The sequence below is a fragment of the Schistocerca serialis genome, chromosome 5 (genome assembly GCF_023864345.2).
Source record: "Schistocerca serialis cubense isolate TAMUIC-IGC-003099 chromosome 5, iqSchSeri2.2, whole genome shotgun sequence".
Classification (NCBI taxonomy): Eukaryota; Metazoa; Arthropoda; class Insecta; order Orthoptera; family Acrididae; genus Schistocerca; species Schistocerca serialis.
This window is the reverse complement of record NC_064642.1, coordinates 239,646,562-239,672,625: the sequence shown is the minus strand read 5'-3', so window position 1 is coordinate 239,672,625 and position 26,064 is coordinate 239,646,562. Positions and strand designations below refer to the sequence as shown.

Genomic DNA, 26,064 nt, shown 5'->3' with positions numbered 1-26,064 from the left:
GAATCCTGCCTCGGGCATGGATGTGTGTGATGTGCTTAGGTTAGTTAGGTTTAAGTAGTCCTAAGTTCTAGGGGACTGATGGCCTCAGATGTAGTGCTCAGAGCCATTTTGAACCGCGCCGTTGCATGTGGTTCACCGCGTCTGGAAATTAAAAGCTGTAGAAGTTCGTAGCGTCGGTCGGGAAGTTTTGGAAGTGGGCGGTGCAGCGTAGTGAGGTGACAAAATTATACAGAGCGTGAAACTGGTATTGCTGAGAAACGAGATCATAAAAGTACACAAAACAAGTCGCGACTAAGCACACAACTGTGTGCTTGTATTAAGACTTGTAATTATGGAAGTGTGTGACAGTTCTGTCATTATGAGAGAAACTAATAAGGATCAGTTTAGTGTGTGTGTGTGTGTGTGTGTGTGTGTGTGTGTGTGTGTGTGTGTGTGTGTGTGTGTGTGTGTGTGTGTGTGTGTTTTGAGGGTAAAATAAGCTTTTGATGTTGGTCCTTGTAACGTAAAGGAACAACAGAGTGTGGAAACAGATGCCCATCTTGATCTGCTGCCTCTCGAAAGTAGAAAAAAGAATAGCGTCTGAAGAAAGCAGAGTAGAAAGTATGCAGGAAACGCTTGTTGCACTATGAAAACCATTTAATTGTGGTAAATAACTATTTTACTGAGGTCAACAAAAATTTTACCGACATAAATAAAAATATATAACAGACGAGACGAGCAACATGGATAAGAAAATAGAACAGTCTAATGAGCCTAAACAACAGACAGAAGCACAGAAGATTTTGTCTAACGAGCTTAAACAGCAGTCTAGTAGTGTTACAGGATGGCTGGTAAGCTTAATCAGTTTAAATCTGAAATTAATGTGAAACTGTAAAACCAGGTTGCTGAGTAAAGTAAAATGTGGAAAAAGATTTACATCTGTTAGATAGCACGGTTGACGAAAAAATTTCTCAGGTTGAGAAAGATTGTAAGACGTAGTCACAAAATCTTAAGTCAGTTAAGAGGTTGCTATTGTAAGCAAGCAAAGTGTAGATCACGTTAAGGAGGATGTACGTAACAGTAAGCAAAGAATTGCTGCTGTAGAGTTTGTGTGGAAAATGACCACGAAGCTTTAGACATTAAAATTAATGCCGAAAGTGCAAATTGTTTAAAATCTATGAGGATGCGTCTGATAGTGTAGAAGTGGTTGAATCTAATGATCAGTTGAATAATAAAGTTGAAACAGTACAAACTAAACTGTAAGAACATAACAATAGATTATCTACAGAAAAACATAACATTAGAACTCATCGTAGTTTGGTGACAGAATCATCTCAAGTTGTTTATATTAAAAATAGTTTTTGCGTTTGACCCGTCTGGAAATGTGCAGCCAAAAGTTTTATGGAAAGACTTTGAAAATGTTTTACCCACTTTGTGGCCTGGTAGAGGAAAGGTTGGTTTCTTACGCCAAATTTCATGGAGGGAGCTAGGACATAGGGTATTCAGTTGCAGTGGCACTGGAGAGTGTGACACATTAGAAAAGTTAAAAGAAGCGTTTTTCAGAGAATATTGGGGTACGTAGAAGTGTATGTAGTTACAAAATAGTTTCTGGGCTAGGGAAACGTTCAATTCTAGAAAAGAAAGTGTAAAAATCCAAAACGAGATTTTCACTCCGCAGTGGAGTGTGCGCTGATACAAAACTTCCTGGCAGATTAAACCTGTGTGCCGGACCGAGACTCTAGCTCGGGACCTTTGCCTTTCACGGGCATGTGCCTTACCATTCTTTTTTTCCATTTTGTTCGTTACTGTTCGTTGTATTTGGTCGTAGCGGACATCACATGACAGTTGGTGATGCCTTCACTCTTTTTTTTTTGTGACACAGACAAGTCAGGTCTCCGACCGAACACGCTGAGCTACCGTACCGGCATACCATCTGAGCTACCCAAGCACGACACACAGCCCGTCCTCACAGCCTTAATTCCGCCAGTACCTCGTCTCCTACCTTCCAAACTTCACAGAAACTCTCCTGCAGGCACTTTCCCTCCAAATGCAAAGGTCCCGATATCGAGTCTTGGTCCGGCACAGTTTTAATCTGCCAGGAAGTTTAAAGTGTAGCATTACAGTGGTTTACTAATCTCTCGTATTCGACCAATAAATTAGAGCGTGAGCAGATTATTATGGGTTTAGATTGGAAGCTGCCTATGAATTGATTATTTCTGCTTCCGTATACGATATATAAAAGTTAATTAACTACTTGAAAGAGGTAGAAAAACTATTACAGGAAGGGCAGCACGTAAACATGAACTTTAGGCCTCAGGGAAACCTAGAAACACGTCACACCGTTAATGAGAACAGAATGAGCATGTTTCGTAACAATAACAGGAAAGAAGCCGGGAGATGGCGCCATACAACGGCAAGTACCTCGTATATCAGGCAATAGATGGCATAGATCTATGTATGGGTCGCGCTCTCAGAGACGTGGCAGTGAAGATTTTCAAAACAGACAACACTTAGGGATAAGAGTAGGAAATGAACTAGAAACACAGATTATGTAAAATTAGATCCCTTCTCTGAAGTGGCTAGCATTTGCGGAATGGGTACCAGCAATTTGAATCCATTAACCATTCGCTTTGCATATAATGAGAACAAGGTATTGGAAATTAGAAATGACAGGAGTAATACAGCTGAAGCTAATGAAACTAATGAAATTGGAATACCCGTATTCAACGGTTGCTTGGAAGAGTTTCTTAATAGGAAGGAACGAAGTGAACACAACAGTACAGAGAATATGGTAATAATTTAAAAGAAAATGACAAATAATCTGATATACAGAAAAGTGTGTACAGAGAAACTGATGATGAATCTTCTCATGAAGGGAAGACCATAGATACTTAGGAATTGCAGGAGCTGTAAGAGAAAAGTGTGGAGGAAATATTACAAGCAATTAATGAAGATTTATGTGTACAAATAGAAGTGCAATCAGGTGATGACCACAATGGTCGTTAGTCAGTTGATAGGAATTTATGGGTGGTTGAAGATGATAGTGAATACGAGGAGCTTGTGAGAAAATTAATTGCGGTAAAAAGAGAAGAGGTGAATGAGGAGTGTTTTGATTTGTCATTAGTGGACAGATTGACAAAATAATATTGAAAAGATGGATAGTGTGTGCAATTCTGCAAATGTGTTTGTAATCTCCAAAGAGGTGGTTTTGGTAGAAGGAAGCTGTACACGATTTTCTGGAGGAAGTTGAAGTCAGTAATACTGGGGAAAAGACAGGACAACCTGTAATTAGTTTGAGGATACAAGGCGAAGTAATGCAGTGTTTAGCTGACAATGCCAATGAACTTTGTGCTGTTAGTCAGAAATTGTTACATGCTTTACCTATTAAGGAATAATTGATAGTAATGCACGTCAGATATCCAAATAATTGTAGCGGCTAGAAAAGTGAAGACGAGTGTTAAATATTAAGTTGTTACCTATTAACATAAATGGCATCAAGTTGTGTCACAACTTTCTGATAATTTCCGGTTTGAGCATTGACATACTGAGTGGAGTAGATTTCTTTAATGAATAAAAAGGAAATTTGGATTTAAATGATTCTGTGATTTTGGGCGTAAATAGGAGAGCAGCTTGTATACCATTTCCTAGGAAAAAGAACCTGAAAGATGAGGAAAGAGGCAGTATTCCTATAACCTACGCAAAAAGAGAGAAATAGGATGTAACAAGTATAGTGAAGAAGTGGGGGTGGATCCAGAATAATTAGAAACAGCCCAGAAAAAATAGAACTAGAGGTACAGAATTTGCATGAATTGTATACGAGCTGAGGATAAAGACCTCAGTGTTGCACTCTTTGCAGTACCAGGTGACTGACGATCAAGTATCAAAGTTACTGATATTATTTAATATTCTTTTCATATTGTCAGTCTTCTTCTTCGACTTCCTGAACTATTTCTATCATTCTTTATCTTCTTCACTATTGGGAAACAAGTTGAGGTATCAAGGGGTATTATACTGAAATTAATGATTGCAAATGAGAAGAAATTCAAAATAAAGAAAAGTATTAAGGAATTTCAAAGAGTAATAATGAGGTCCTTGACTACTGCATAAAGTAATTAACAAGGAAATAAAGTAAGGTAAAGATTACTAGAGGTGACATGTGAATGAAAGGATTGGAACAAGGAAATTGATTGTGAAAGGATGTGACTTATGGAAGAACAGGGTATTACTGTGTTGGTAAATAGTATGTTGTGGATCTGTGAAGTAAATGATAGCTGATGTGGTTTAGCAGGAAACTAACTAGTATATATCAACTAACCAGTTAAGGAATAAAGTGCTGTTTGTAGAAGACAGTATTGCTATGATGAAAAGTGATTAATAGGTTTTGGAATAGTGACAAAAATTAACTGGATGTGATTAATTAAAATAAACTGAGGAGTATGACAAGAGTTTTAGCGGAAGTGTGCGTGTGTGTGTGTGTGTGTGTGTGTGTGTGTGTGTGTGTGTGTGTGTAGATTTGTCATATAGAAGTTTGTCACCATAGTTAATCACACTGCTTTGACGTTATAGCATGTTTAAGTCAAGAATTTTGTAGCCTTAAGAGTGAATGTTTATGTTCTATTATTTCTCTCTTTCCAGTACCTTCTTGGTATAGACTCCAAAACTCCAAACACAAGATTAACACTCCAGAACTGGTACCAAAAGTGACTTAGGTAAAATGTTTCAAACTCCTTCCATCTGTAGCTCTATGATGCATAAACCATACATTTCATTTTCTTAACTGTCTGTTACATCACAACAACACACTCAAATGTTACAGGCTCATATGTACTACACATCAGTAACTAGTGCTAACCTCCTCAGCAAGCACGCACCTAGAGAGATGATGAATAAGCCTGGTATGGAACAGTGTTTGCAGAACAGAAGTTATGGTATTGAAATTAGAATACTAGTCCGTATCACCAACGCCGGTCGGTTCTGCAAGTTAGCAACAAGTGTTATGCTCTTTCTGGAAAAAAATCAAAAGTGATTGATTACGTAGAGCTGGGCTAATTTTCTTGCTTCAAGAGACGTTGAATGTACAGAGTCTAGTGCCCTCCTACTTCTGGTCAGTTCAAAATTAGACACTTTTACAGAGAGGGCTGGTTAAAGACAGAGGAACAGTTAAAAGAAGCGTAGAGGGACCATCTAGGGTTTTTCTCAAGATCGTTTTCGGTAGGTTCAACGAAGGGGCAGCTCGTTTCGAGGTAGAGGGCAGAGTGCTGATGTCGATATGATTCATTTTTTGAGATGGTAATCGTAAAAGGTGTTGGTGAGATCTTTGTCTCCAATTTTATCCTACAAATACGAGAATACTTCGTGACTCCCAACCACATAAGAAAATAGGCCAATAACAATATCTCACCAAATTTATATAGAGTTTTGACTAAGAAACTTATTGTTGGCACCCTCCCCCACCCTCTGCTGCTGGCATTTTCCACACTATGAAACAGTATTTGTGTCACGTCATGCAGGCGGTGTAGCAGGCCTCACGATATGTTCACATTCATATAGCACTCGCAAAGTAGGGGAGGGGGTGGTTTAACAATAAAACAGAAATTGAGAACCAGGCTGCAATATCATTAGCATCACGAGATACACACAATGAGAAGTTCTGTTGACATGTCACCGAGAGCACTAGTGTGGAACTCTAGAAGTTGGTTAAAATGCGTTAAAATTATGGAAGACGTGGTAAAACTGCAAGAATCAATGGAGAATACGTAAAAGTGAGGAAAATACAACAAATGATAGTGACAGAGCCCCGACGTCGACAATTTGCTCATTCGTCATCGACAACAGTACCGTAGAGATAATTCGTAGTTTTACTGAGTTGGTTGATAGGAAACAACGCAGAGGGAGGGAATGCAAATTATAACTTGCTGCTCAGTATAAAAATGACTGTCTTTTTCCGACACACGAATATTTAGCATAAAAGCTGCTGTTCCATATTGATATTTTTCGTCTGAAATGTATTAACACTCATATGTATAATAATTTATTTACAAGACAAACACACACTAATTTTGAGCGCTTGGAGGCTAAGATAGCACGACACAGATTGAGTTTGCTAGAAGTGGTCAGTGCCGGCATATTGCTTGCAGCAACCTCAATGGCTGCTGCTGAAGGCGCCCGACCCTCAACCCCCGTCTGGCGATTGCATGCCCTGGAGCTGCCCCTTTCCACCATGACCCGTAGACGAGGGCATTGGAATGCTGTTTGCTGTTCTTTTCCCAGATAGTTATTTTTGCCCCACTCGTGGTGAATAATAAAGTACTTCCTATTGTTCCAGGGGTCGGCACATCCTTAAAATCCATTTGATATCTGGAGACCTCAAACAGTATATCGTTGTCAACCCAGCATCAACCAAAGCGTAGCACCTACAGTGGATGGACCTCTTTGTGTACCATCAGCGACAGGCTAGAACAGACATGGAAAACCAGTGTCTCTCTCTATGCAAAGGAGGAGAGATTAGGAGGAGGGGAGGAAAGATTGGCCCTAAGCTGCTTACTCTGTAGCCACACATCGATGTTAAGACATGTACAGCTGTCGCCCCTTTCTCCTGGCGAGATCTTTTGCAGGCAGTTGTTATTACAATAATTATTCTAAATTCCCAGTGCGTATGCTGCAGTGTCATATGTTGTTTATGAGCTTTTTTCATGACAATTTTGATGTGTAATTAGAGCAATGAGGCATTTTACATCATTTGCGGTGGTGTGTGTTGGTCTTCCTACACTACTGTCACTGTTTGTTACTCTATCCCTCCTTACCATGTATCTGTGTAAAAGTTCCTCAGCAACTATACATTTGTAGATCCGTAGGAAGACACTTTTCCTACACCTCAGTGATACTTCATTGCCCTATCCCTTCATACCACATACCTGCGTAAACTTCCTCAGCGGCTGTACACTTGTAGAACGGTAGGAGATAAGTCTTCTGGCAACGGCTAAAGCACAGTTTCCCAACACTTCGGAGTGGTATTGCGGCACACAACACGGTGAACATATACACACAAACACAATCAGCAACAGAATGGATGTGGGGGGAGGTGGCAAGTGGGGCTGTGAGGGGTGGCTGTAGGACGGTTTTGAGCAGCCTCTGGTGGAGTATTGTTTACTGGAGTAGTCAGTCTTCAAACTTCAAGCCTAACATATACATACACAATCAAAAAAGTGTGGGCTTGGGAGTGGCGGAATGTGGACAACCCAGCAGCAGGTTAACACTCTCAAAAATAAATTGAATAAATAAAGGCAATATCTTATGTCCTTCCTCTCCAGCAGCTCAGCACGGACTTAGCCTTCTTCCGCGTATTCACATGTGGGGGAGGGGAGAGGGGAGGAGTGGAGTGTGTAACGAAACTGGTTCTCTACTTCTTAAAAAAAAACATTTTAAACAATAAAACATGATCTATACAAGGAATCTGATTACCCCTTTTAGTCATGAACGAAAAAAAATAAATCAGGTAATTCAGTACAATTATTATATATATATGCGACACATTAAATCACTTTAACGGGGCCAAATGGACACTTAGTCAATAGAATTCCAGTAAACCTGCAAAAGTAAAAACAAATTATTGTAGGAGCCTACATAGACATCGCGCATCTGCTAGATGCCCACGAAATACGTAATTTCGTTTTGAAGTTGACAGCCAATGAGAAAATAGGTGGTTTTCAAGCAGTGATGGCGGACAGCATCAGCTGGTAATATATGTAATTTTGTGGTAGCTAATTTTACAACACAAAAAATATGTACTCCCTCCAAAAGAAGTTACAAACATCAAAATAAAATTGAGCAGCCAAATGTCTGAAAAGAATTTTGAAAGAAAATTATTAATATAACTTTAATTTGGCGGGTTTTCAACACTGTCAACAAGACGAAATAATGGAAAGAATATTTATTGGGACTAAACGAAATTGAGATATTGCGACAGTATTTTTAAAATAGTTAATTTAACTGCAATTGTCTTTTAATTTTGAAATGAGAGAAAGCGTAATAATTTTCTTTTAATGTCTTAACTGTTGCTGCAGACAGTGCGATGACGTCAGCGGTGGTCCGCGCGGACGATGTGTGAAGTGAGCCCTGGTTCGTGACGTGAAGATAATGATAGATCCTCCTGTTTCATTAATATTCCAGTTACGGCGGTGGTCCACGTCTCCGTTGTAGTCGAATCAGCTGGCAGCACTGGCTCGATAATAATAGTTCCAGCGTGTGCGTTGTCGTTACGCGCGCGACGTTTTATTATTAAAAGTTTATTAATCACGCGGTGCCGGTAGGTCGGAATTATGCAATGTCTTTGGTATTTACCATATATATCCAGTTAATGCCAGTACTTCGCACAGTTCTTTCACCGTGTTGCTACAGGAAAACAGTCACATGTGTTTATCGCTACAACAGTCCATTAAACATCAGTTCAATTTGCGTCGTCGTCTTTAAGACAGTTTGGACGATATAATGTATGTTTCTTGATCAAATCTTTATGGTTTGTTCCACTTTCACGCAGTTCTAACAGTGTCTCCGCACGACCACAGTGTCTGATTCATGGCTAATTGTCACAAGTTCACACAGTTTGTAAAATCGTCACCGCACACATTCGATATACTTTTCAGGTTTTACTGTTCACTTAATAATGCCCGATCTCCTATTAATACAGCGGACGCACTGTAATTAATTGTTCCTCCGCGTATCACCGTCTTTAACACTGAACTTTTCACGTTTTTTTTTACCGGCCGCGTACAACAACAACAACAACAACAACAACAACAACAACTCGCACGCTCTCTATCGATAGTCGTTCGTTCGCTCTCTCGATGACACAGTACTTCTCCTAGCCTAACCAAAGATTTACAAAGCATATAAAACCAGAACATTCATATTCGTACAATATAAAATATAAAACAGTAGCAAAATGAATGATGAAACAGTATGACGTATTAACAAATAAAGAATACTTGAAATAAAGGATACATACTTACTATGACAAGGTAATGCACAAAAGAAAGAAAATATCGACTTTCGGAGAAAGCAATGTCTTCACAGGTGGTGATCTTGCCACACACACCACCACAGAGAGGAGGTGGGCATCCACTCAAGGACAGCCACAATCTTGGATAAATTTGGCAACAATGCAGATTTCACTAAAACGAACTTTGTCCCTCTGCTCTCATCCTATTTGGTCATATAAATGTGACCCCTGCAGAGACACACACCCTGGAACCATCTGTGTAAAATTTGTACCAGTCGTGCCAGCTAAGACAGATTTTCGACAGTGTAGCAGCGCTCAATTCACTCTTACATCACTGGTCTTATAAAGCACTAAGTATTTAAGAACAGAGATCGTTTTATTGAAGCAACATGACCTCTGTGAAAAGTGGTGGAATATTCTGGTGTCGAATGTTCAAGGATTTTACCATACTATTTGATATTTGTGTAGTGGTTTGGATGTATTCATCCAGTACGACTTACTCTGTCAGATTTAGTAACTGAGGTAATTCCCAATATAATGGATCATTGCTAGACGATTTGACGCCCAACATGTAACGGTGACAGAAGAGCTTTCGTCCCATGAGTGGGGAAATTTCCAGTTCGCTGTAGTGTTCGCTTTTATACGAGCAGCTGGTCTGCACACACAAAGTCGCGACACACAATGTATATGCTCTGCATAACCGGTTGAAAAATTGTTACCTTATGGTAAATAAAATGTCTGCAATAACTTAAATTACTTTAAATAATGCAACTGATTTACTACACTCACTGAAAATTGCGCAGAATCCCTCATAACGCTTTATTGGGAAGGACTGTAATTTGTGATGTAGGTTGTTTTCTACACTGTCAATATAATAAAATTCGTGTCGCTGGCGAAACTTCCCGCCAATCTGAGAGCTTCTACGAAGGCAGCAGCCTCTAATTCTTATAACTCATCTCAACGTACACACACACACACACACACACACACACACACACACACACACACACACACACACACACACACACACACTCACTGTTCAGTAGAGCAGGTACGCCTGCCAGTGGAACGCAGTGTAACTTAAACTTTACTGTAGTTCGATATCTGTGGAACTGTTTGGTCGCAGGTCAGTCAAAAGGCAGACAACGGAATTCCATGATTTTCTTAGAGACCCACGTCCTTTCTCTCGAGCAGTTATGACATACAGCAAACATAAAAAATTTAGTTACAAATAAAGATCAGTTTAAAAGGAGCCCGAAAGACTTACTAGTGGCCAACTCCTACTTCATTGACGAATTTTTTAATAGAAACAAATGATGTATTGTATATATTCATACTATTAGTATTATTTCAGCTTTAAAAAAAAATTTACATGTTCCACATCCACGAGGATCTCCTCAGCAAGGATCTATGGAACGAGAAACTAATCTAATCTCTAATCTAAATAGACTATGAACAACTCAGTAGTGCTCTATTTACCTCGTTCAGTTATTAGACTAAAATAATTTTTATTGATGCACCTCGCCTAACAGTGTCGTGACAAGTTTTTCAACCATGGATTTGTCCCAGGTGGGACAAAAAGTTCTTTGTTTGCAGATGCAAGGTGGTCTTTTCCGTCACACCATCCAAGTTCCACGAAGAAACTGTTACCTGCTGCCGGAATATATTAGTCCCAAAACCGCTGTGGGTCTCGGACTTAACTACTTGATAGCACACTTGTGTTTGTTCGAATTTGGACGCCTCAAGACTAAACATGTCATTTTCATGCAATCCATAGGAGGTATGTACACAATGTTTAATATTATGTTTGTATTACATAGTGATTGCAAGAAGTTAGTCTACTACGTAGTAGAATCGTGATGAGGATTAAGCAAACCAACCAAGGCTGGTACCAATGTTCTAATGTTCATGTGTTAGTAAGAATACAGTAAAAAGCTACTATCCCTTTATCGGGAACAAACTTGTGTCCGTTGCTCACCTACTTACTCTGAAGTAAGTAAATCCAAAAATATCTCGGCCAAATGTTTTTAAGGAAACCCAGTGGCTGGAACGACAAGGAAAGAAGTGAAGAGTATTTAATATAAACCATTTAGCGAACTTTCATATAGAAAACACTCACTGCTTGCATTACTTTCACAGGCAAACTCTCCAACACTAACAAACTGCAAAACACACTGAGACATAATACATACATCAAAAAAAGTTTTGCCTCACCCCGGTTCCCATAACTCCTGAAGACAGACGTTAACTCTGGATATTGTATCACAGACAGTCTCTTTGATTAGTCAGAGGTGTCCTTAACCCGCCCAAAGATGTAATGGCGTCGTATTTCACCAATAATTTTAATTTGTATTTAGATGACGTTTTGAGGGAATGAAGACAACGAATTATGATATTTAGTATACAGAAAAGCTTCAAAGGGAGACATTTTATCAAAAATCTTACGCTTGCTTGGTTGCGGATAACAAAGAAAACTTGCACAGAGCACCATATGAAGTTTATTAAATAAGAATGCAACATAATTTAAGCATATTGAGAAATACAGCGAAAATCATAGCGTTTCATGGCTCAAAACCCTTTAGACTCAAATACATATTGGAAAATAAAAACTATTGAACTAGTTAACACCTTCAGGTTCTTGGGCTGTGACATGATACGTCGGTGAAGTGACTGTTGAAGAACAGATTGAAAAGAGAAAGTAAAAAATGCTAAAATTTTATAAATTTGCAGCAGTTTAATGTGGACTACGGAAGTGAAAACTACAGTTAACTTCAGAACACACAGTAGTCAAAGTAGCCGAGATTCATGAGAACGGTCCAGGGAGGAACATGAAGAGGCAGATTAAAATATGAGACCATCCGGAAGAATATAGGGATATGCCACTTGGAAGGAAAAGTTAAGGAATACAGGAGTGAATGAAAGGAAGGTATAAAAAGTGCGATGGACTTACAAGGGGAGGCCGCCAATTGTGAAATTCAGATTCGATTCATACTGCGCAGAATAAAAGCTCATGGCCAGAGGTGTAATGCAGCAAAGCACCAAGATGCACTTCTCAGCCGTTGTCGAGAAAATCAAGTCAAAAGAAACCGTTGCGGTGAAATATTCTCTACGAATAACAATTTTCTACAGCGTCGTGGCGCAGCGGTAAGCGCTCGGATTAGTAATCCGATAGTCGCCGGATCGAATCTCGCGCCATGCAATTTTTTTTATTAGTTTTTTGTAATAAATGTATATATATATACTATTAATGAATTGCTTATGCATCTTGGTGAAGGCGGATCGCTCTCCAATTGTACCGCCTCCATTTTTCCGTTTGTTTAACAGGGTGTACCACAGCTCTCACGTCCGCACTGATTATATATATAAAATTCCCGGCAATCAGTTGCAACAATTATGCATATAATAGGTTGTTGAAAGTCGTTTGTCGTGGAAAAACTGGCGACTTCGAACATCATTATGTTTTCCGCAAAGTTGTATTTCACAAATGTTATTAATTGTCTTCATGATGTTAACCACGTATAGTTAACGAAAGACATAGAAACGACATTCCGAAACGAATACGTATGGCGTAAGTCAAGCATTCGAATTAGAATAGAGACCCCACGAACACAAATTTGCTGTGGCAGGTATGAAATATAAACTCCGTTACTCGCTCGTTACACTTGAAGGACAGATGTTGAATGGGCCGAAACGAGCTGCCGCATAACAGCGTAGTTGCCTGCTAACTTCGAAAGAAGGTAGATGCGGTCCCTAGCGCAACTTATAACATCGTCGAAAATCGGTGCGAACGTGAGAGCTTTGGTACACCCCGTTAAACAAACTGAAAAATGGAGGCGGTACAATTGGAGAGCGATCCGCCTTCACCAACATGCATAATCAATTCATTAATGTTTGAATTACAAAAAACTAATAATAAAGAAAAATTGCATGGCGCGAGATTCGATCAGGCGATCTTCGGTTTACGAACCCGAGCGCTTACCGCTACGCCACAACACTGTAGGAAATAATAAATCGTAGAGAGTATTTCACCGCAACGGTTTCTTTTAACTGTCGATTTTCTCGACAACGGCTGAGAAGTGCATCTTGGTGCTTTGCCACATTACACCTCTGGCCATGAGCTTTTATTATGCGCAGTATGAATCGAATCTGAATTTCACAATTGGCGGCCTCCCCTTGTTAGTCCAAAACAGCTGCTACAGTACATACCTAAATTGGTAGACGCAAGAGATTAGTGTATCAAGCAGTCGCAGCATACTCTAATGCTTGAGGGAGAAGAAAAGAAAGACTTAAAGCAAATGTGTCAAGTAGGAAGACTGGTTATGTGGAAGCCTTCCTGTTATGATGTAGGTGTATAGGATGGCGAACTGAAGACGGGCGACCATAAGCTGTAAATCTTAGATGAGTCATTACTCAACGTAAGTTCGTTCCTGGAACTAATGGTACCAACGCGACAAGCAGGCGAACAAATAGTTATCAGTCAAAACCGAAGCTTCCTGATAAGTTCCTAGTATAATTTACGTGGAAAATAATGAAGTAGACATAGCTACTAAAACACCTTCATACCAGTCTTATTTTATAAATAGCGTAATGAGCCAATCACAAAAAGTTGTACTACTTTCAGTAAGATTGTTCGTAGAACTCGTACATTTCATTTTCTATTTTCAACCATTATGTAGGTGACGTTCAACCTACACTGACGGAAAAAAAATCGCAACACCAAGGAGTTGTGCGACATAAGCGAAAGTTGGAAGGCGTATTTCTGCATCTGAGAGGTGATGTCTACTCAGATTTTGCGACGGGCGCCTAAAGTAGCGCCACTGTACGGTTGCATATCAGGTTTGCCTTTAACACTCGTTGTAATTGTCGTGAGCGTTGGTTACCTTTGAAGTTGGACATAGTGAGTTGATGTTAGTCAAGAATACGTTTAAGTCGACAAAGACGCCATTTTTTAACACCTCACTGTGTTTAAACAAGGTCGTGTAATAGGGCTACGAGAAGCTAGATGTTCCTTCTGCAATACTGCAGAAACCCTTGGCAGAAATCGAGCCATTGTACGTGATAATTGGCAGCGGTTGTCACGAGAATGTGCGGTCGCAAGAAGACACGGCTCCCGACGGCCACGTGGCACTGCGGAGAGGGCTGGCCATTGTGTTCAGAGTGGAGCTGTGGCGCATCTTACTGCGACGGCAGCAGCAATCTGAGCAGCAGTTCCCACCAAAGTGACACAACGTACTGTTACAAATCTCACACTCAAAGGACAACTCCCAGCCAGGAGTCCTGTAGCGTGCATTCCACTGACTATGTAGTGTTTAATAAAAAAGAAAAGAGAAGAGACGAAAAGAGATTGAAAACGTGGGAAGAAATGGTGAATAAAAAGGGAGTTCTAAAATCGTTAATGACCGTGAAAAAGGGAAAGAATGAAATGCAAATCGGATTTCGTATTACAGAAAGGTTGCCGGACTTCGTGATTCGGAAAAGCTATTGTTGGGGTGGTCCTTGTGGCGTTTCTGAGCAAAAGTCAAACCAATTTCCACTACAATAATTATTTGACAGAGAACAGAGAATAACAAAATGTGATTAAAAGGGGAAATGGCGTAGATAAGAGTTCATGCTTTACCATGTTAACATGTCTTCTTTCGTGCGGCGTCCAGGTCTTCAAAAATCTCCCACTTCGTTTCTGCGTGAAAAGTAGTAGCTGCTCCGAAATCTTGCAATCGTCCAGGAATCACTAATTTATACAAATCAAAATCGTCTTGAGATTAAATGCAATGTATTTTATGTTGCTGCTTCCATCCTCTGAATTTCATAGAAATTTCCACAATACGTCTGCACATCAATAAGTTGTTTTTCCTCTTAATCAGACCAAGACTAGCTAATAAGTTTTTACGTCTGCATTAAGCTTCCGCTCTCGAGAGACAAAAGACGGATAGAAAACAAAAAAGTTACATTTTTAGTACTTTCCTTTTCTTATATACAGGGTGATTCAAAAAGAATACCACAACTTTAGGAATTTAAAACTCTGCAACGACAAAAGGCAGAGCTAAGCACTACCTGTCGGCGAATTAAGGGAGCTATAAAGTTTCATTTAGTTGTACATTTGTTCGCTTGAGGCGCTGTTGACTAGGCGTCAGCGTCAGTTGATGGTAAGATGGCGACCGCTCAACAGAAAGCTTTTTGTGTTATTGAGTACGGCAGAAGTGAATCGACGACAGTTGTTCAGCGTGCATTTCGAACGAAGTATGGTGTTAAACCTCCTGATAGGCGGTGTATTAAACGTTGGTACAAACAGTTTACAGAGAATGGGTGTTTGTGCAAAGGCAAAAGTTCTGGACGGCCGAGAACGAGTGATGAAAATGTAGCACGCATCCAGCAAGCATTTGTTCGCAGCCCAGGAAAATCGACTCGCAGGGCTAGCAGACAGCTGCAAATTCCACAATCAACTGTATGGAGAGTCCTACGAAAAAGGTTAGTTATGAAGCGTCAACTACCCGAGGCGATGGATCGGCCGCCAGGCAGCCCGTGACAGAGCACTTCATCACTGGCCTCCAAGAAGCCCTGATCTTACCCCCTGCGATTTTTTCTTGTGGGGGTATGTTAAGGATATGGTGTTTCGGCCACCTCTTCCAGCCACCATTGATGATTTGAAACGAGAAATAACAGCAGCTATCCAAACTGTTACGCCTGATATGCTACAGAGAGTGTGGAACGAGTTGGAGTATCGGGTTGATATTGCTCGAGTGTCTGGAGAGGGCCATATTGAACATCTCTGAACCTGTTTTTGAGTGAAAAAAAAACCTTTTTAAATCTTTGTAGTGATGTATAACAGAAGGTTATATTATGTTTCTTTCATTAAATACACATTTTTAAAGTTGTGGTATTCTTTTTGAATCGCCCTGTATTTTCTCTGCCGTCGCGCGCTCATACAGCTGCGACGGTATAATTTATATCTGAGGGAACGAGTGTTGCGCGGCGAAATTCAAAGTCCCACTACAACTACAAACCATCACCATTTGCGTATTAAGTGGTGACAAGCGAGAGTTCATTAGAGAGAAGGGTGGAGGTCTGTTGCCTTACCTGATGGAAGTCGGTTCTGCCTCATTGCAATTGATGGCCATGTGTTATTTAGGAGGCGGTCAATTGACCTGCATCCAACCTGTCTGCTAGAAACACTGGACTTAAACCTAAAAGTTATAGTCCGGCGTGCGATTTTGTATGACTGCAGGATTACTCTCTTTGTCATCCCACACAGCCTGACTGCAAAATTGTACGTCAGTCTAGAGATTTGACCTCCGGTACTGCCATTCATTAACAGCGTTGTAGGTGGTGTTTCCCAACAGCATAAACCTAGCCCACATACTGCTCTTCTGACACAACATACCATACAGTGTCTCGACATGGCCCGGCCTGCTCGATCACCAGATCTGTCTCGAATCGAGCACGTGTGAGACATCATCGGACAATTCCAGCGTAATCCACAAAAGTTATCCGTCCCTGCATTGACTGGCCAGGTGCCCAGGCATGGAACGCCATCCCACTGACATCCGGCGCCTGTTCGACACTCTTGCATGCTTGCATGCAACATTCTGATTGTTAATATGTTATTCATGTGACAGCATTTCACGTTTGGAGTGGCTTATCTCGCGCTTAGTTTAACCTATGATCTTGGAATGTTAATCACTTACATATGTTAGCTAAGTAAATGTATTCCCGAAATTTCATTACTCTACTTATCTTTTGGTGTTGCTATTTTTTTCGTCAGAGTATAATCATAGCGTACATATCAGGGTGAAGGGAAGGGAATACACATTTGTAAATAAATTATTGTAAATAACATTAGCCACGAATACTAATAGTCACCGCTAAGCTTCACTGCACAAGGGTATGATGTGTGGAGTGTGGCGTACTGCTCAACAATGCAGTTCCTGTATGCTATAATGAAATTGGTGTAGGTACACATGGACTGGTCTGCATACCAAATAACTTTCGTAACAATGGCTTAAGGGCTATCTGAAGTGTTATCCAATAAGAGAAAATGTGGCAGCCTGTTAACAGTTAGGGCTGTATTTATTTCTAGTTAGCCTTTGATCCAGTTGGCGCTTGACTGTAGTCAGACTAAAACTAGTTGGCAGCGGACATTTACAGCCTGATGTTAAAGTGTTGTCGCTACAAGTAGGATTACAATCTGAATGGAGACACCTAAGCTCACTGCTTTCCAGGGCGATAGAAAATCAGTTCAAAGTATCTCACATGTTACGTATAAAGTGGATGAAATTCTTGTACGATATAGATCTCTTGTGGTTCTAAGTATGTCAAAAATCAAATCTAGATTTTCAATGCGATAGGGTCCGCAATAGCGATGAATTTTTTGAAAGGTTTCTTAAAGCCTTCAGGTGCAATTTTATTTCCTGTACGATTGTACACTTTCGGACTTAGGCCATTTTCAAATATCTAAATTGGAAGTATCATACATAGGATACCTTAGTGACGCTTGTGACTTTGATGTTGGGACAAGTCATATCTGTAGATATAATAGGTACATTATAACTTACTTTATGGATTATTTTTTAGTAGTAGCTTCAGTCATATGCGTCGTTGCTCCTATGACATGTTATTCTTATAAAATAAATCATAGATGTTCACGCTATTTTAGGAGCACATTATTTTTGAGCAGTTGTCGCAGATCTCTTATATTTAACGTACTTAACACTAGGAAGATTATAGTTACTTTACAGAAATTTTTCTACTTAACCTGCATATGCTTTTGTTCTCAGTTATAGTTAATTGCCGTTCATCGCTGGTGTAAATATGACTACGTAATTTCTTTAAAATAACTTGTAAATATTTGTTCAGTTATTGTGGGAGCACGTCATTTTTGAATAGTTGGTACAAAGATCTTGTATATGAAATCCATCACAGTATTCTAATACAACAGTAGTGACAACTAAGAGTGTCGAGTAAAAACTGCTTTACGGTTGTGTGATGATTCGCAATACAGTCTTATTTATGAATGAGTGTAGCCATAGTTTTACATGCTATGCTTCCGTAATGCTTCGCCGTGGAACTGATGGAAAGCTGTCTAGGGATTTCCCATTTGGCAGGACTTTTTGCTCATTTAAAACTCTTACTGATCTTTTAGATGGATGTAAATTTCTTCCGTAACATCCTTGATTTTTCCTTTCTGTAACTTACGTAATATTTGAACTGATCCTTCTATATTAGGTATTTTGTGGTTGCTGTCTCAACTGTGCAGCAAATGTGGATGGGTTAGTGTTGCTTATTGTACTGTGTTCATTACATCGTATACTAACACATGCCGTGCAGCCTTGTATTCTTTCAATAAACATCCATAAATTAAAAGTACTTCTTCACTGCGGCTGCTTTTCTTAGAATTAAGCAATATGCAATGAGCTATTCAATTAGTTAATGTTACAACTATCTCATTAAAACTAACTTTAAAACTAAGGACGTTCTTTACATTTTGTGTGGTGTAACAACTAGCTTACTGACCTTCATTTGCAGGTGGCGTTGGTACAGCTGTAATTCAGCTTGCACGAACAGTTCCCCAAGTCACAATTTTGGGGACGGCGTCATTTTCGAAACATGTCAATCTGAGATATCTTGGCGTGAAGCGTGTATTTCGCCACGAACAAGATTATGTAAGCAACATTATGGAAGCGTACCCAGATGGAGTAGACCTAGTGATAAACAGCGCCGGTGGAGCAGATATTACGAAGTGTTTAAGTCTGCTTAAACCGTGTGGAAGGTTGGTTACCATTGGTGAGTGTACTCTCCGTAAGAAAATTAAGCTGTTAAAATAAAAATAGGACTATTGTCTCTAGTTGATGGTAGATTTGCGACTCTTATTGTTTAAAAACGTGATGTCCACGAAATTACAAAGAGCCAGTCTTGGCGGTAGGAAATCCAGTAGAACCAGGGAGTATTATATACCTTTCATTCCACCTTCTAAATATAGTTACGTACTGTCAAACGTTGTGGATAAAATATACGTTCATTTTGGTCCTGGAGCTCTAATAAGGTATTGCTATTGTGTAGCAGATTTCTGGCATTACTTGAGCGTTGCATGACTCTGTTTAGCAGTGACGATGTTTATTTAGCCATTGTTCACTTGGTGGATGTGTTTTACAACGGCATGTTACAATAATATAGACACTGTCTCTTAGTAAATAATTTCTTAACCAAGCCAGATATACAGAGTGTCACAGAAAGGGACTTGAACTGGTTGAAATTTAATAACTGAAGAAGTATTAATGATAACGTGATCTAGAAATTGTGATTACGTTGTGACTACATGGTGACCTGTTGATTGGTGTGAGTAGCCATTTGTTTGTTTTTCGTGTTCAGTTGCCAGTAACTATACTAAATAAGATGGCTAGAACCTTGTCTTCCGAGCAAATGTAGTGGATTTCAATGTTTTATTGGAAATATGCAAACGTGAAAGTGCAGAGACAATGCATGGCGGAGTTTGGTACTGCGCCACCGTCACGTGTAACAATAACAAAATTACGTGATAAGAAGAAAAAACTGTAGGGCAGGAAGAAATCAGCGGACGAAAGAGCGGTGCACGCAATGGTAAAAATTCTCACAACATCCGCAGAGAAGTCCATAGGACGAGTTGCGCGCGTGTCACGTGTCAGCACATAGTGTTCACCGCATTTTAAGAAGAGCAATGTGTAAACCGTACACTCCCAGGTTGTTCCATACGACGATGATCCAGAGAGGCGCTTCGAATTCCGTGAATGAATTTGCGATGTTGAAAAGCTGACTTACATCATTCTTTGGTGTGATGAGGCGACGTTTAAATGGAATGGAACCATAGATCACTGTGTGTACTGGCAAGAGATTATGCCCATGTTACGGAATAACAAACTGTTAATAATCTTCAAGGGTTGTCAGTGTGGCGCGGCATGTCTGTCAGAGGACTTATCGACCTCTCTCTTTTTTTTATGGAAGAATAGTGACTGGTGAAGGTACTTCACCATGATGCAGGAACGGATTGTACCGGCTGTAACGAGAACATATTTTTTTCCGAAGAAGACAGTGCACCGTCACATTATCGTCGTGACGTGTGGCAATCCCCGGATGAAATATTTTTCGAGAGGCTGACAGGCCGACGAGGAAGTGTAGAGTTTCCAAGCAGATCTTCCGATGTAACGCGATTAGATTTCTTTCCATGGGGAACTCCGAAGAACACAGTCTACTCCGGAAAGCCACGTACGCTGGATGAAAGAGCAGAGGCGACTGTGATTGCCTGTGAATCTATTGCAGTGGCAATCATAACACGTGTGTGTTGCGTCGATCTGTTCCGCAGCGTTGCACACACTATTGCTGCCGATGGAGGACGTTTTCAACAATAACAGTAAAACATCAGTGATGTCTTGACCATCTGTGTGACTTAAAAATTCATAGTTCTTATTATTTTTATTAGAATTATTAAAGTTCAAACAGCGTAAATCCTTTAGTAACGTGAAGCTGAAACGACTTACGTAATGACGATCATATCTGGTTCAAACTGCAGAAGAGTAAGGTACAACCTTTGGTAGTGATCTTAGTGTTCTTATATCTCGTTTAGAGTTCGGTATCCGTTTTTCCAAGAACGGAGCCAGGATAATTTAGTCCTCTCGGAGTAACTACCAGAGTATTCTTGTAGTACACTACTTGTGATTTGTATTCCTGCTTTGATTAATTCCGTGTAAAGTTCGTTCAGCTGTCTTTATAATGCTTAGCATTCCATTACCTCACCACTCGGGCGTAAAAGTTCATCTGGCTGAGCTCCAGAGTTTGGAGATATTTTCATTCCGCACAGATGTGGCGGGTAAAATCGGTATCCCAACCTGACAGTTACTGTAGATGTATACGTTTCTATTCGTCTGAGAAAACCATGGCTTCCTAGGGATATGGGACTGCACATGTAGTGGTTAGTGGGAGCACTGCCACATTGTCTTTCCATTCCTGTAGGATCTGATTGTTAAAGATAGAAAGTCAGATCTAGAAACGTAGGGAGACACAACATCACACCCTGCTTCTATAGTTAGTCTACAAATTCATTCCAGAGTAAGTGTTATTCTTGTTGGTCTGACTAAAATGTATGTACTAGTGTGGTAAACGTTCTCCAGGCCGAAACAACCAAATCATGGAACCTGCAATTAATCTTGGATGTAGATAAAAGTTGGGTTGTAGAAGTACATACGTGACCTGTGTCGTGGTGGTTGATTCGTTGCTGGTATATCGGGATGGAGTGCCATTTCCCTCACCTGGACGTTTTGGTTTTGGTGGTGGTGGTGGTGGTGGTGGTGGTGGTGGTGGTGGTGGGCTTGAACTGAATGGCGAACTAATTATGACAGTTGCAGAGCAGTGATTGTCGATGGTAATCTGGTTGGTGCCCTCAGTTACGTCAACAAAGGTCGCTGGAGCGTACCAGCATCAGCGGTAATCCGCCAGATCTGGCGGCGCATGTTGCGGGTGGGGTGTGTTGGTTTCAGTGCAGAAGCAGATAGTTGACGTAAAGTGGTGCGTTATCGACAAGTGTTTCTCCAACAGCAGTATTCTCGCCCCCATAGACCATAGCAGGCTGGAGTGACTGGGCATTGCCACCGAACTACGACGACGTACTTGTTGCGGTTTTCCTGTTTCGAATCTCTTCCAGAAGTTCCGCCAGAGCTGTAAGATGCCGCAACTTCGACTTTTAGGAATGCTGGGTGGCGTCTTCTGTTTTGTCAACGTCCTGAAGGAGAGTTGCTGCGTAGTGAATACATGCTTTTGCTCCATAGCGCATCAGCCTGACAGTCATTTCTTCCAGTATGACTTTATATTAATCGACATACGACTAATGAAGCCATAATATGACATTGTTTATATTTTCTTGCAACCTCGGTTTCGAGTGATACCTAAGGCTTTCGGCGAATATCTCCATCTCTATCAAGAGGAGAGTAACTTAACTCATGTTATGGTGGTATTTTACTTTTTATACTATAGGTTAACTTATAGTATAGGTTAATTTATTGACTGTCAGTTTTTATTTGTAGGTCATTGTCATTTGACTTAACATATTGTTATTTGGATATAGTGAGTGGAGCTGTGGTCGCTATAAAATGGAATGCCAAGTGCACAGATCGGGCATTTCCGACATATTCTTGAGAGTACGAAAGAGGGGTGACAGCAGCGGACGGAAAAAGCATTTGCGCCGTGTATGGGAATAGTGCCATTGGACACAGCACGACAGGAAAACGTTTCTCTCGTTTTGAGGAGGATCGTTCTGAAATTTGTGACGCTCCACGTTCAGGAAGACTTTTGGGGCTTAAAGTAGATCGTTTAAACGCATTAATCCGCAGTGATCTGCGTTATTGTAATCGAGAACTGGTAAATGTGCTGAACTGTGATCATTCCACTGTCGTGCGACATTTACATGCAATGGAGAAGATTCAAAAACCACATGTATGTGTACCACATGCTCTAAGCGAAAATTACAAAAATTAGTGGAAGGCCATTTGTGCACCTCTGCTTGCTCGTTGTAAATTGGCTCGTGGAAACAATCAACCAGTCGTATCCCGTATCGTTACTAGTTACGAGAAATGGTGTCTTTATGCTAAAATTAGGAAAAGAAAGGAACGGATGAGCCCAAACAAAGCAGCAACTCCCCCTCCAAAGAACTGCGTGCGTCCACAAAAGAAAAAATTATGCAGCTGCTGGAACAGCGACGGTGCGGTCAACTACGAATTGCTTCCCCGAGGGGGAAAGCATCACTGCTGACATTTACTGTCAACAACTGAGACGTCTTCTCAGGTCTCCCTTTGCAGTATTTTAATATGTACCGATTCAATGAGTAGTTTGCAGGCTATAGACTGATGCTGCCCTCGTCACTTTTTGATGTCTGCTATCCATGATCATCTCTCTGCCCTTGGCCGTGTCGTCTCCTCCGTTGCCTTCCTCTCTCTCTCAGATCACGTGTGTATCCCAGAGAAAGAAATGACTGACCATTTGGCTGAGAGACAGATACGTCGTGTCCATTCCCTTCCATGATTTCAGGTGCAGATATGCGGATACACATCAAATCTCTCTGCCCAAAAGTGGAATCACATGTGGTGCGCTACAGCTCTCAGTAATAAACTCCTTACAATCAAGAAGACCACTGCAATTTGGTGCTCCCCCTTCCACTCCTCTTGGAAGGAGTCCACTGCCTTACGCTGCCTACGCATCGGTCATGCTAGGCTCACCCATTGGTTTTTCTTGCCGATCGAGCCACCCCCCACAATGTGGCTGGGGTGCCAGAATGGCGGTATGCCGTATATTGGGGAAATGTCCCGTTCTTTTGGCCCTTCGCACTAAGTATAACCTTCCAGATTACTTCTCTTTAATACTTCCAGACGATTTACTGATGGTTGACGTGGTCCTCAGTTTCCTGCATCAAACTGGTTTATATTTTCAGTTATAAGACTTTACTTTACACCTAGTGCAGGAACAGGGTGATTGTGGTTGGGTTCTCTCTTCCAGTTTCATAGGTCTGGGACCCGTGGCCATTCCCTCAGTTTTCCCAGTTTTTTTTTTTTATTTGGCCTACCCTTTTATGCCTTCTACTGTGTGTGTTTTAACTTCTTCGCTTTATAGTTTGACCACTCTGACTGGATCCGCCCACTTTTAGCGAACCCTATATCTTAAGCAAGTAACTTTCGAATTGCGAGACTGATGACCTCGCCGTAGTCCCATAATCCCCATCAATCAATCAATCGATCGATCAGTAAGTCAACTGAGAAGTCTTGCAGACGCAGTTCAAGAGCAGCGACAAGGGAGACTGCGTGAAGTGATGCTACTCCGCGATAACGCCCGCCTTCAATCTGCTAGACTGACAAAAAACACTGTACAGGAGTTCGGTTCTGAAGTCATTCTGCATTTACCATGATCACCTGATCTTCCGCCCTCAGATTTCACATTTTCCGCTTTCTATCGAACGACGTACAGGGAACTTCCTTTCTGGATGAAAATGCGTTCCGAACATGCCTCGATGAGTTCTTAGCCTGAAAACCAAATGTTTTCTGCAGTCGCGGAATCGAAAAATCACCCCTGCGTTGGCGGGCTGTTGTAAATAGTGTAAGGAGAATATATTGATAATCACTAAGGTCTCTGTTACGTACATAAATTCGCAACTTATATTTATTTACATTGTTCCAGGTACAAATAGCTCAGCGAAGTACCCGAAAACTACCTTATGGGGACTAAGATCAACGTGGAATACGAAACGAATACCATCTGCAGACATAATCGGCAGGAATCACGCAATATCAGGGCTAAACGTTGGTCACTATCTCGAAAACAACCAGAAGAAAGTGCGCTCCATACTCGACCACGTCTTCCAGCTGCGGGCCGAGCGCACAATAAGACCTCGTATTCACTCCGTTTTAGATTTCGAAAGGGTGAGTTTTCACGCAACAGCGGCTAATGTGAACGTGGAAACGTTACCTGTATCTTCTGCACGTTATTCCAGGTTGGCGAGGCGCTGGCGCAGCTGTGGAGGAGGGAGAACTTGGGGAAGGTGCTGCTCGTCGTTCAGCAGGACTCTCCCCAACTGAGAGTGCGAGGAGACGACGCGCTTGCAAGCGTCGCTGGGGCGGGCCGGGGCGTCGCCACGCGGTGACCCGAGGGCGGTGGCCGCATCAAAAGTGCAGCCTGAGGTGCGAACACGGGTAGCAGCCACGCCAGGTTGTATAAAAGACGCACATAGCTGAATTGTTGACCAAGAATCTACGAGGAATCGCCTTTGAAACCTGCGAAATTAGTGACACTCACTAAAACTTGCAATATTTTATATTCCTTCTACACGTTAACAACGTTAAAACGAGTACAGTGTCTCAGTTGTGCAAAAAAGAGACACTGTAAAAATGTCGATGAGCTTTAAAAACGTCGATGAGCTTTAAAAACGTCGATGAGCTTTAAAAATGTCGATGAGCTTTAAAAATGTCGATGAGCTTTAAAAATGTCGATGAGCTTTAAAAATGTCGATGAGCTTTAAAAATGTCGATGAGCTTTAAAAATGTCGATGAGCTTTAAAAATGTCGATGAGCTTTAAAAATGTCGATGAGCTTTAAAAATGTCGATGAGCTTTAAAAATGTCGATGAGCTTTAAAAATGTCGATGAGCTTTAAAAATGTCGATGAGCTTTAAAAATGTCGATGAGCTTTAAAAATGTCGATGAGCTTTAAAAATGTCGATGAGCTTTAAAAATGTCGATGAGCTTTAAAAATGTCGATGAGCTTTAAAAATGTCGATGAGCTTTAAAAATGTCGATGAGCTTTAAAAATGTCGATGAGCTTTAAAAATCTCGATGAGCTTTAAAAATGTCGATGAGCTTTAAAAATGTCGATGAGCTTTAAAAATATATTCTGTCGCTTTTAAATGCATGCAATAAACTTGCTGTACTCAAATGGCCTAGTGTATAATAATACTCCGTCCTTCCCATCATTTTCTTATTTTTCCGCTGCAACATGGCTCTCTTTCTCTTTCTCCTCCTCCTCCTCCTCCTACGCACCCTTCTTTTTACCTTAAGACTTCACACCCGCTTACTATGTTAGTGTGTGGCAAGCACTGCTACCGAGCGAGGTGGCGCCGTGGTTAGACGCTGGACTTGCATTCGGGAGGACGACGGTTCAATCCCGCGTCCGGCCATCCTGATTTAGGTTTTCCGTGATTTCCCTAAATCGCTCCAGGCAAATGCCGGGATGGTTCCTTTCAAAGGGTACGGCCGACTTCCCTCCCCGTCCTTCTCTAATCCGATGAGACCGATGACCTCGCTGTCTGGTCTCCTTCCCCAAAACAACCAACCAACCAAGCACTGCTATGCACTTTGCTTTTATAAAATAGCACCTGATGCTCGTACATTTATAAAATAATACCTGAAGCCTGTATTTTGTAACTACATTGGCCCTAAATGCCATCAATTGCATTATAGTTAGATGAAAAGGAATGCCTTACTCAAGAGAAAATACATGTTAGTAATAACGAGCATCTTGGTTACATAACAAAACTGGTGCATAGTTTTGTCTTACTACTAAATTGAAACTTCCTGGCAGATTAAAACT

At 40.9% G+C, this 26,064-nt stretch overlaps 1 protein-coding gene across 1 annotated transcript; it reads left to right on the top strand.

The window, feature by feature from the left end:
- Nucleotides 1-722: 722 nt before the first annotated feature.
- On the top strand, nt 723-24,623 carry LOC126481864 (synaptic vesicle membrane protein VAT-1 homolog). Its single transcript, XM_050105823.1, has 5 exons — nt 723-830; nt 10,574-10,757; nt 18,497-18,754; nt 24,161-24,402; nt 24,474-24,623. Exons 1-5 carry the CDS (start codon nt 723-725, stop codon nt 24,621-24,623), a joined length of 942 nt encoding a protein of 313 aa, XP_049961780.1.
- Nucleotides 24,624-26,064: the final 1,441 nt, after the last annotated feature.

What these genes read in the sequence shown, in the direction of transcription:
- LOC126481864 (XM_050105823.1), top strand. Translation starts at nt 723, where the DNA reads ATGGATAAGAAAATAGAACAGTCTAATGAGCCTAAACAACAGACAGAA. An exon ending in GTAGTGTTACAGGATGGCTG is followed by an intron (nt 831 to 10,573) that starts GTAAGCTTAATC and finishes CTTTGTTTGCAG; the next exon opens with ATGCAAGGTGGTCTTTTCCG. An exon ending in TGGAAGGTTGGTTACCATTG is followed by an intron (nt 18,755 to 24,160) that starts GTGAGTGTACTC and finishes ACATTGTTCCAG; the next exon opens with GTACAAATAGCTCAGCGAAG.